We start from the raw sequence: 12490 nt of genomic DNA, 5'->3' as shown, positions 1-12490 counted from the left end.
ATAACTTAATTCATGTAATTGTCGGTACCGGTACCGCGTACCGGTATGCCTTCCCAGGAGCTTTAGTTTAGTTGCAGTAATCTAAATTTAGTCTCACGAACGATGTGATTAACTCCACTAAAATTAGCTATCAGTAGTCCACCTGTAAGCGGCACTGGTTATGTGGTTAGATAATTTTTTTAATAAAAACGATGGTTTCGAAATGTTTAGAGAGAATGTTTTAAGGTATATCACATACCTGCATACTGAAGGGGCACCTGCTGCCCTGTTATTGAATAATGCTGTCCGATTGATATTTATTTTTTTATTGTTTTTTTTTTCAACTTTTCCATATGGGTGTCAGCTTAACTGTATTATGTCGAATGCAGATTTTGGTGCTGCGTTCAATTAATCCCTTTTACCTTAAAACCCTTCATCCCGCTGAAGTGTAAATCGCCATGACAGCAACCGAAAATACAACTTTCAATGGGAGAAGACATTTGTGTGGCTCAGTTAATCAACTGATGGCTCTACATCAGCATATTGCAAACCCGCTATTGTGCCATGGGCATCAAATCATGGAACTTTTGTACTTATTGGCTTATTCTGGTCTTGATTTGGCTTTTTTTGATCACTGGAATCTGGCAATCTTGGTGTGCTGGGCAGGACTATATTGTTAACTATCTTATCGTAATTCATTTATTCTGACAGCCTTAAATGACCTTGAGGTTCCACAAATTGAACTTCTTTTCAGTAGGGAATATTCGCTCACAATATTTCAATACTGCAATAGCCTTCATAGACCAGTAGACAACTAAAAAAAAAGGGGAATCTGTTATTACAGTTTGGCTATAACAGTTACTGCTGTACTAACTGGTACGGCACCCTACTGATATCGTACGATAGCAGTTATGACCTACGGTAGCAATACTGCAATATACTGATATACGGTACCCCCTGTCGCATTGTCTTACTTACTACCCCTCCTGTCAGCCCTAGCTCACATTTGCGAAGTTTAGTAACAGAGTAATGAATATATCTGCTGTGAGCATATCTGATGTGTAGTGTTGACAGAGTTTGAAAAAAATGACCGATTAAAACAGATTTTTAACTTGATAAGAGAGTAATCCACAATGCCTGATGTCTGCAGGTTGTGTCGGTGCCAAAAAAATATATTCTAAAACGATAGTTTTGAATCTTGTGAGCAATGAGCATATTGCACTGATGTGGCCTGCGAACAATACAAAAATAATATTGTGGCTGTAAATGCCAACAACCTTGGACCACCTTGCAGTAATAAACTGCAATGAACGCCAATAAATTGTTAATAATAATAACATTTTTGAGTATATTATTCAATCTGAAGTTGCAATATCAATTATTTATGGATAGTAGTTGATATAACAGAGGAATCAAATTTTATTAATGGTATGTCATATTTAAGACACAGACAGTATAACATTTTAAATTTCTTTCAGTTGTCCAACAGTTACACAGGGAAAATAATAGCAATTCAGATGTCAAAACTCTTCCAATTGCTAAAGCAATAGGCCTATTCAACTTCTGAACTCAAACTCCAAAGTGAAGTTTGTCAATTTCACACTGGAACCTGAGCCAACTGTTAGTCGTACTCCTTGAGTATTCCAAGATTTTTGTGACTAATCGAAAATGGGGTATCAAGCTATTGGATAGGCTCCTCAAGTGGCTACCTATTGTCCTGTGATTTGTATCTATTGTATGGAGGGGTTGTTCGAAGCTATGGCAAGCCAAGAGAGGATCATATTATTATAGTACCATGCGTCATTGATGAATACAAAGGAATGGGCAATGTTGAGCATTATTGGGTTCTGCAAAAAGGTGCATCAAATAAACCCCTCAACGGCATCAGGTTTGATGGATTTTGTCACTTAAGGAAGCATGAAGGGAAAAGAAAACTGTCATCTTTTGTGATTGTCTATACTCGTAATAACAACTAACAAGCTTTGTTGGCTTTCTGTCCTAGTGATTTTCTAGCAGTTTATGAATTCAATTCAACTTTGGGGTCTTGAAGTTGTATACTTACTTTTTTTTATTGCTGATATAGTTTGTTTAGTTTTTAGATTGTGATAGTGATTGCAGGAAAAATATTGTTATAAATGGGCCATAATGAAATAGTAAGAATTTTGCTTTGTGAATGGTTTTAACAAAAAACAAAATTTACTATACAAAACATTTCAAGTATACAAATAGAATCATACACAAAAATAATGTAATTTACCAAAATTTTGCTCGCCAATAATTTCTGATTTTTCAGTCGAGATAGTAAAGTTTACCCAAAAACTACTTATTTTTTTCAATGTGGCATGTTTTGACTATGTTTTTTTTGAGTTCATATATTTACCGCCACTGACTGGTGCATTTTTTTTATTATATTTTTAGAAAATATGGAACAAAATAAATATTTCCACAAGAGGAAATAATTTTTCTGTTTTTAAAAAGAGTTTTGGTTAAAGCAGGGTTTAGTTCATTTTGTTACGTTATCCACAAATATATATATGACGCATAGTTGTTCTTTATCGCAGTGGCATTAACGCAGATGAAAGATTAGTTAAACTTACCGTAACTAAAAGGACGGAGCATTGCATACAAGGTGCGACTACGATTTACAAACACATGTGACCCTTTGGTCCGAAATTTTGCAGCGTTTCGAATATTTTGACCTGGTATCTGACCTCGAAGATGAATCAAACAGGAATATATCATCAAGCTGCCGTCGCTTCCGGTATGTTAGTTAAGATTTTACACCTCACTACACTAAATTTCTGTTTGTCAAAAATGTAAAAAACTGGTTCATTATTCGAATTTTTTAAATTCCTTACAAATGTGAAGACTTTCGCTTACTCGTCGTTTTTTTGCCCATCTATCTGTTTAACCAGTAAAACAATTTAGGTATCTTAATTGTGTTTGTGAACCAACTCTTTTTCTCTTGGGGAAAACAAATTATTTGGCCCACCTTTGACATTTGAATACAAAATTTTTTTTACGTTAACATACTAATGTTGCGCTTACGTTTCTACTAATACAATACGATTGTATAAGTATATTTATCTCGATTATTCGCCTGCAACACAGATAAAAAAAAATAAAGAACAACGACAATGACGACTGAAAGATAGGGAAAACTGGCAAAACTTGGAGAAGGCTTTATGGAAAACGCTATAACTAACGTTTGTTCCCATTCACTAACACAAGTGGAAAAACACACCACGACAATCTTACTGAAATCAAAGGTTCATAAACAGCATACATGAAAACGAGAAAATAAAGTTCACAGACGAAGCTTAGGCCTACTTGTATAGTTGTAAATAATTTTGGTGAGCGAAAGTGGGTAGGAGTACAAAAAAAATTACAAATCCGAATCCCAATAATAACATCTGAGTCGGGGTTGTACAACCTGCGGCAACAAGGAAACAATTGTGCGACCCGCGGAGAAGTGTCAATGGTCGGCGGCCCGCGAAACGAGTTTTTAATTTAGTCTAATCAAGTACGTGCCAGCAGTGGCGTAGCAAGACTCTCGTGGGCCCCCCGCAAAATATTTCGTGGAAATGACCCTAAAACTCTCGAACATAAGCTACAACAGCGTTTTTTTTTTCGTCAAAAAGCATAACATGTCGCTAAAAGGCAATGGTAACCTAAAATTTGCCGTTTATCTTGGTTACTTTACATTTTTTTTCATACGTGCTTACTATTCTGCCCTGTTTCTGTGCGTCACTGAGAGGTTTGTCTTTCGACATCGTTCTGATAGCCTTCGTAATTTTGCCGGTGCGATCAAACCACAAGTCGCCGAAAATCGACGACTCCCTTTCTAAATTCTAATCGCTTGGGCCCCCTTTGCGCTGTGGGCCTTCCCGCGACCGCGGGGTTTGCGGGGGTGGATGCTACGCCACTGCGTGCCAGTACTTTTTATCCCTTCGCTTGTTAAAGATATACCTGGTTACAATTTATTATCTATGCTTATAAAGTTACAATGACCTAACAGCTAGATTGTGCGAATCAAACAATGCATGTCATAGAATCAACGACCAAAATTTTTTCGCGTGGGTCTACTACAAAGTCTATGTTGAATGAAAATGCGGCCCGTGGTTTTACCCAGTTATTTGTATTTGGCGCTCCTGTATTAGAGGCTTCACAGCCCTGAACTAAGTGGTTAGCTTCTGTTTTTCTTAGTAACCGAACAAAGCTAAAAAGTAAACAACATACATCGAAATCTAGTTTCGGACGTTGCATTTTGTGTAACAAATTTGGTTTGAATTTAGAAAGTCTTCATTTCAAAATTTGTAATCTTGAGCATTTGTCAGTGAGGGTCAGTCATACAATTAACTTATTTCTTACACCTGTTGCCGACCCAAGATGCAATATGCATCTCGGCTTCTTTAAACTGATATTCCAAATTAACAACTCTTATCGAACGCTTGAAAATCTAGACTGAAAAACTTGTCTGATTTTTCAGCCCAGATCACTTTTGTTTCTTTATGATTATCATGATCTTCCCTTGAAAATATCACACTCCCAGACCCCGGATCACAGATAAGTAGATAGTGGTCCTTAGTCATAGGATAGCTTCAATATAAATCCCAGTATTTTCCCATGTAATGCATTGAATCAGGTCCATACTTGTGTCCAGTTCAAGTGTGTAAGTGTAAATAACCCAGCATATGTAACAAACTAACTAAATATTTGTACCTTTGTAGTGTAGGCCTACAACAAATCTCTCAGTGAGTAACACAAGCATGATGTTTGTGACAACAGTCTTAATGTTAGGACGTAATTCAGTAAGACAAACCCTCGTTACCTTTTCAATGCAACAAAGCCGCTCTCGTTCTTATACTTTACGCCTTTACGGTATATTGTTGAGTGTTAAAAAATCCCAGTTCACATAGATATGACCCACGCAATTTTAGCTAAAAAAAAGGGTTTTCTTCTTTGACAGCAAACTTTAGGTATCTCAACAGGTTCCATCATCTTGCATTCGGGTTTGAAACCTGCATACTACTCTCACACTCAGTTGCAGATTGCATCTGATCCGCCTACCTTTCCACTCACGTACATTTGCACCAACCGATATTTGCGCTAAGTACATTTTCACCCGCGTACATTCGCGCCAAAAAACATTCCAATGTTACATCTAGTAATGATTACGAACTCTAGTTATGCAAACAAATACGCGATTCAAATTCCCGCCCATCAGACCCACACCAGATTGCGCCAGTAGGTACATTATGACGCAACAATGTCAATTAGAAACAGTTGTTCGATGTATTTTACTGGGTACCTAATCATAAAATGGGTTCCTTTACATTTGAACCCACGACAACTGCACCTGCATACTGTTGCACCTATGGATTTTTTTTTATAGATATTTGAACCCATAGTAACCCTAACCCATGAATTTTAGCTCCCTCATATAGATTGAACCCGCGGATATACGAGTGCAAATGTATGGGTTCAAATGTACGGTCAGCCATCAAATGATACAACCAGCACTGTGCCGAATATCGAGTTAATATCGACAGTGTTCCTTATTGACTAACATCAGCGGTGCGGAACTATACAAACTCACTGAATTTATTTCCATTAAATTATGTACGCCTGCTTTTAACTATCCTTTGCGCCCACGTGCTAGTATCGTATTTACGAATCTATACCTTCCATCCTCATAATAGCATTTGATTCTTCTTTTAATATATATAGGTCAAATTGAATGCTCAGAAGTCGGTCGCGACATTTTGAAAGCAGGTGGAAACGCAGTTGATGCAGCAATAGCGGTTATTTTGTGCCAAGGTGTCGTTGAACCGTTTTATTCTGGAATAGGTATGACTACATTTGAAGTATTCGTGCAAATATTTATTGTTCCTGCAAATGTTCTACGATATAGTATACTACGATATAGCATACAGTAGTTGCATTCACAGGATATTCTCTGTGAAGACTATACATTACTGTTCCAATATAAATGCTAATGCTATGCAAAACAAGAGATAAATTCTCGAAAATAAAAATACAAAGAAGACCAAAACGAAGTAGTATCAAAACAAAGAGCATACATGAATCTGTGAAATAGATAAAAGTAATAGGCTTCTAGCGAGAACCACAATCTGTAACACTGAAAATCTCAAGGTTTTTCATCTAGTAGATAAAAAGAAAATTTATGAGAAAAATACCAAAAATAATATTAATTACAACAACAGTTCAATAAAAATGATTTATAGGGTCGATTCGTGACCAACGAATGCGTGTGTGAGTGCGAGTTTCAAATAACAAGGACTGCTCAAAATTTATTTACCAGTTGTAAAAGTTGATTGTCAACATTCTTTTAGGTGGAGGATGTATAATGACCATCTACAATTCGTCAACAAAATCAACCACGTCCATCATAGCTAGAGAAAAAGCACCCTTGGGTGCTACTCGTGAAATGTTTCTGGGAATGGGAGATTATAACCGAGGTGCAAAATTTATTGCGGTGCCTGGTGAACTCAAGGGTTTAGAGTGAGTTATTAGGCAGAATATGGTTTTCTTGTTAATCCTCCCCGTTTGCAATTTTTTTTTATAATTTATATCTTTTAACACTTGTCATTCTTTTATTGCCCTTAATAGATCCGATAAACAAACGAGATCAACTAACTGGTGGACGAAGGTTCAAGATTTCCAGTTAATATATATTATTTGCAAACCTTAACGAAACATTCGTTAATTCTTTCAATTAGGTGCTGGTGTCAGAATATTTTTTAAGTTCTTTTAATCTTCAATATATTGTAAAACATTTGTTAGTGCATAACCATGGAGGATAGATATGTGAAGTAAAAAATTTACCTAATTTACATTAACCACCGTAAGCGATGGAAATAAAATTTATTATATACTACAGTTACGCATTTAAGAAATACGGGGGAAATCTATCGTGGAGAGAATTATTTCAACCTGCAATTGATAAAGCTAGAAATGGGTTCAAAGTTAGTGGGCAAATGGCTATAATGTTGAGGGATGTTTACGACAACGTTATAAAAAAGGATCCGAATTCAACATTTCGTGATGTTTATTGCAACGAGGATAAAACGGGAGTAAGTAGAATTATTAAAATAAATAACACATAACTCAGATAGTGGCTACTGGTTCGCTTTTGAGAAAAGAAACTCGCATGAGATGCCTACATGTTTAGCTACTGATCATGTAAATGTGTCTGAATCAGTGGTTGTTAAAATAAAACTAATAACCATTGTATTGTTCAAATTAAGTTGCGCGCAAATTTTTAAAAAGAAAAATCACCTTCATAATCTTGATTCCCAATTTGCGGTTCTTATTTCTGTGACATAGTGTTTACCTTCGTAAACTTCTTTTTTAAACTTACATTTGCGAGTAGGCGATGTGAAATTGGAACAAAAATTTATAAAGTATTCAAGATGAAATGTCGCATCTTTCCAGGTTAAACAAGAAGGAGATATAGTGAAAAACCCTCTACTTGCTGATACACTAGAAAAGATTCAAAAACAAGGCGTGGATGTTTTCTACAATGGCGAAATTGCTGATAATATCATTCATGAAATTCAATGTCGAGGTGGAATTATGACGAAGCAAGATTTAATAGTGAGTTAAAATAAAGTTCGCTTTGTGTCAGTGGTTATATTAGACACTAGGTGGATTTGCGCATCGTTTTGTAAATTCTTGTTGTTATTAGAATTCGTTATATATATTCTTATTCTTGGTGTTGTAAAGAAATCTTTATCTATTGGACCAGTTGTTTTGATATTTTCAGTGGTAGTGGTTGTTGTCGGTTAGAAGGTTTTTATTTATTACTAGAGTTTCTGTGGGCTCTATGGGATTCGTTTTTCACTTTAAAGTTATGTGTGATGACGTCGTCAAAATTGAAAAATGGCATATCGTGTGACGGTTCCGCGGTCCAGACTTCGTTAATACAAGACTCATCTTCTTTCAATTGAGGTATAATTACTTTCATCGTTTTCGATATTGACATTTAACGAAATTTTAATAAGGATTATTCAGTGCTTGAAAAACCTACAATCACGATGAATCTTGCTAACGCTGGTTATACAATGCATGTGCCTCCGCTGCCTTCAGCCGGACCAGTGTTGGGTTCAATCCTTTCTGTTATGGATTCATTTGACATTACACCAGACGATTATAAAGGAAATCCCGCATTGCAGTGTCATCGTACTGTCGAGGCCTTTCGACATGCATATGGTGCCCGGTACAGCATGGGTGATCCCGATTATGATCAAACTGTACTGAATATACAAAATGAAATCGTGTCAGGAAATTTTTCACGTTCTGTTCGGAATAAAATTGTTGACGACAAAACATTTCATGATCCGGCATATTATGGCGCAATCGTTTTGGACTCCGGAATGTCATCCACCGTACATATATCTGTGATTGACCCAAACAAAAACGGAGTAGCTTTGACATCAACGATCGGTTATATATGGGGATGTCAAGTAATGTCGGCTTCTACAGGAATCGTATTTAATAACGAAATGACAGATTTTTCATACCCAAGTATGTATTTTATTATTTTCATATGAATTTTTATGACTTTCATAACATATCATGCCATGTCATATTTGTTTAAATATTAATTTTCACTGACATGTATGGAGAATTGAATTTGCTGCTGTAATTATTTTCTGTACATTTATCCAGACGGCGACATGAAGCATGATTATCACTTGTCCACGTCAAACCAAATAGATGGAGGTAAACGTCCATTATCTTGTATGGCGCCTTCTATATTTTTGGATAGCAATAATGATCCTGCTTTTATTATTGGAAGTTCGGGAGGTTTGCGAATTCCAGCAGCAATGGCAACGGTTATGCTTAAGTAGGTGGTTTATTCGATTGAATAATGTAAGGCTGAGTTTTTACCAATGTTGATGAATATCTTCCAAATGCCGCATAAAAAAAATTCGTTGCCAATCTAAAATGACGTTAAATTGCCGTTTGGCTTTTTCTATCTCGTTTTTTCCCTAATAAGGATGTTACCTTTTTTGGGAATTCAGTCAATTATAATATTAAATTACTTACGACTCAAAAATTTTAGTCCTTATACTTGACTTCACGGCTGATATATTTTATATCCCAATAAAGCTTGATGAGGTGATTCATATGGGTGAACATATAGGTGAACATTTACACTTACACACAACTTGATACTTTTTAGATCCTTGTATTTCGGTATAAATGATCTTGGCGATGCAATCAAAGACAAACGATTTTATGATTCTTTGATACCGGATGCTCTTCATTATGAACCTGGTTTTAATAGCGGAATTATTCAAAACTTGAAAAAGATGGGACACAAAGTTGTAAGTTTTTAAAACCGAGGACACAATATTATATTGGTGTTTCCATTAAATTGTCACGTATGAACCAAAAGGTAACCGCACATTTGCACAACTGCAGCACCTAGGACATTTTTGCCTGCATACTTTTGTACATTCGCAAATATACGTGGGTCTATATGTCCATGGGTGCAAATGTCTGTGGCCGAAATGTACGTGGGTGTAAATGTCCATAGGCACAACTGTTCAAGAGTGCAATCTGTATGGGTATGCTAAAGTTTGGAGAGTGCAAATGTATGAGTGTAATTGTCCACGGGGGCAAATTTCCGTGGCTGCAAAGATAAGCATGTACAAGTGTGCTAAGTGAAATTTGTGGTTTCATTACTTTCGCGCCCATATACATTTGCACCCGCTCGCTAGGTGCATATGTACGTGTATGCAAATGTCTGTCGGTACAAATGTACGCGGGTCAAATGTCCATGGTTGTAAATGTTCTTGGGTGCAAATGTCCCTGAGTGCAAATGGGCTCAAACGTCCATGGGTGCAAATGTTCGTGGATGCAAATGTCCATGAGTGCAAATGTCTGCGGTTGCAATTTATATGCAGATGATAAAATCTATGGGTGAAAATGTATGCGTGAAGTGTCTGTGGGTGCAAAAGTATACAGGTGCGAATGTTCTGGGTGCCACACCGTGAATACTACCCGTTGTATATGGTATGGGATTGCCAATTCATTGTGATAAAAAAGTTATATATATATTCCAGGGCGCACTTTTTAATTTTAAAATTTTAATACAATTTTTAAAAGTGACATAAAATGGCTAAAACGTTTTTCGATTAGTTTGGATTTAGGTGTGCAATGTTGATATACCAATATAGTTGATTGCTGTTTCAATCCAAACTAATCATACAATTGTATTCTACAGGAGGAAACACTTAAACTTAGTCGTGTGAATGCAATTAAAGTCGACTCCTCTACTATCTACGCATTTTCTGACTTGCGTGACAGAGGGGCTGGATCTAGCGGTTGGTAGACGAATTGTCAACATGATTTTCAAATAGATTTACAACGATTTTACAATAACAGTACTTACAGAATATTCTTGAATATCGACTTGTTTTATGTGGCATACGTAGTAATACGTCGGCTTCTTCCTATAACATCTTTCTGAACCTTATGTTCAATAGCTTGGAACTGGAACCTTTTTATCAATATTTATGCAAATTTGACATGTGAAGCATTTCACATAATTTATATCATACTCATAGAGTCATCGTCTCATAGAACAACTCAAAAACACGGCCGCAAAACTTCAGAACAAGCTTTTCCAGAAATGAAACTTTTAGTCGTGACTTTCTGATAAAACAAAACATATACTATCTTTCATATATAAATCGCTTAACGATTTCCAGTTTTTCCGTTGGTAATAAATATTTCTAAAGTCTAAAACAATTAAAAATTAAAGGAAATTGAGGGCAGTAATCTATCAATTAACAAATATTTTGCTTCTGACCTAACGAGCAATGCTAACGTTTAAACGTAAACATTCTGCAACAAAAGTAAATCACCACTAATCACAGGTCAATAAATCAATGCAATCAGCAAGATGTAGTAATAGTTCGACCAGGGTAAACATGATGTAATTATTCCGAAATGACAATAGAAATAAGCTTAACGCCATGTTTGAACTTTTTTTGTTTAATGCAGTTCAGATGCTTTTCCCAATGATTTAACATTTTTATAGGACAGTGACATTCGTTGAATATGATCGGCTTCACCGCTTATTATATGAGATGATACTACTTATAAACAGCAATAAATTTGATAAATAAAAAAAAAATTATGCAATTTAAAATTCCAATATAAATTCTTCAATTCAAAGTGTATTTGTAATTTTTTACATTTCATTTTCTTATTTAACTTCTCATATCCATTTTGATCGATTATAACAGCTGCTCTTCTCCGTATTTCATTGATTCAAATAAGATCGTCTAACAAACTACAACACCCCGAGCTTATTTGTGATTCATGGCATTACCCAGTTTAAATATGGAGAATGAACATAAAACATTCTGCGAACAGGGTTGCAGCTGGCTTGACTATGATAAAAATGGTATTTCATCGTTCAAACCTAAAACACAGAAATTTTATAACTTTATCAAGCAACGTTGATGAAAAGCACGCCGAAAAGAATTTGAAAGTATCAAATACAGTAAATTGCGTTCACTTTATAGTTTATAGCAACCTCTGGGACAATATTTATTATCAGTGTATTTCTAATTTTATTCAAATGCTGCTGAATCTGATGTGTCGCAATACCTTTAAAACTTCTCGATCAATGTTTATAAACTGCGCTCGGCATAGACATCACGCCCATAAAGGCAATGGATTTATCCGTTGCTGTATTATGGAAATTCAAAATGTTTAAATCAATAGTAGTCTTATACCGTATGCTCAGCAAAAGCATGTAGACGCGATATTTGTCCAAATACTAGAATTGATCTATTGTTAATCTTAGGATTGTATGGAATAAATAATTATGCAAACAAATTTTAACTATGTCAACATTCGTGTTTTATTTTCAGTGTTTATGATATCGTTTCAATTTCAATATGTAAAAGAGCAGAACGCCGCGCCAATTTCAACATTTTCCCTTGCGATGATCTATAAATGTATAAACAGTAAAGCCAAATTTATGTTTTTTATGGTATTTTCAGTGTGTATGATATCGTTTCAATATGTCAGAAACAGTAAATCAGAGATATGACGGTCAGTTAGCACAAGAGATTAAAAAGATCAAATTGATGTTTTCCACTCTTAGTATTCCTCTGCTCAGAAATTTGGTTTGAATATTCACTTCTTTAAACAAAATAATTTAGGATGAACGGCTTCCACTGAGGCATGAATAACCCCGTTTTGACTCAACGCAGTATGTTTAATATAATTTTCTCGGGGTCATTAGCCTCGTCGTGGGCTACCAAGCGTGACGTTGTTAATTGAGTAAGATTCTGGTCCACTCGGTTCTCATCAGTTGCAGTGGCGCAGGCAGGAGCGTGCCAAACTTTTCTGCTGCCCGGGGCGTGTTTCTGATAATGCTGCCTCTTATACCTAACTTCAAAAATAATTCGGGGGATAAACAGATAAATTAAAGCAATTAAAAGTCAAGTAAGATATAAAC

The 12490-nt window shown here is 35.7% G+C and overlaps 1 protein-coding gene across 1 annotated transcript; it reads left to right on the top strand.

Annotated features, from left to right (window-relative positions):
* The first annotated feature begins 2521 nt into the window (after window positions 1–2521).
* Window positions 2522–11841, top strand: LOC120338372 (glutathione hydrolase 1 proenzyme-like). Its single transcript, XM_039406355.2, has 9 exons — window positions 2522–2740; window positions 5710–5829; window positions 6336–6504; window positions 6884–7076; window positions 7438–7599; window positions 8007–8529; window positions 8674–8851; window positions 9191–9335; window positions 10238–11841. The coding sequence occupies exons 1-9, from the start codon at window positions 2698–2700 to the stop codon at window positions 10343–10345; spliced, it is 1641 nt and encodes a 546-aa protein (XP_039262289.2). The 5' UTR covers window positions 2522–2697; the 3' UTR covers window positions 10346–11841.
* Window positions 11842–12490: the final 649 nt, after the last annotated feature.

Source organism: Styela clava, chromosome 10 (genome assembly GCF_964204865.1).
Source record: "Styela clava chromosome 10, kaStyClav1.hap1.2, whole genome shotgun sequence".
In the NCBI taxonomy this organism is placed as follows: Eukaryota; Metazoa; Chordata; class Ascidiacea; order Stolidobranchia; family Styelidae; genus Styela; species Styela clava.
This window is presented reverse-complemented; position numbering and strand designations above follow the sequence as displayed.

Excerpts from the sequence above, each read along its gene's own strand:
- LOC120338372 (XM_039406355.2), top strand. The coding sequence starts at position 2,698 with ATGAATCAAACAGGAATATATCATCAAGCTGCCGTCGCTTCCG. Across the intron at positions 2,741-5,709 it reads TCAAGCTGCCGTCGCTTCCG|GTCAAATTGAATGCTCAGAA; the intron begins GTATGTTAGTTA and ends TAATATATATAG. Across the intron at positions 9,336-10,237 it reads AAAAGATGGGACACAAAGTT|GAGGAAACACTTAAACTTAG; the intron begins GTAAGTTTTTAA and ends TGTATTCTACAG.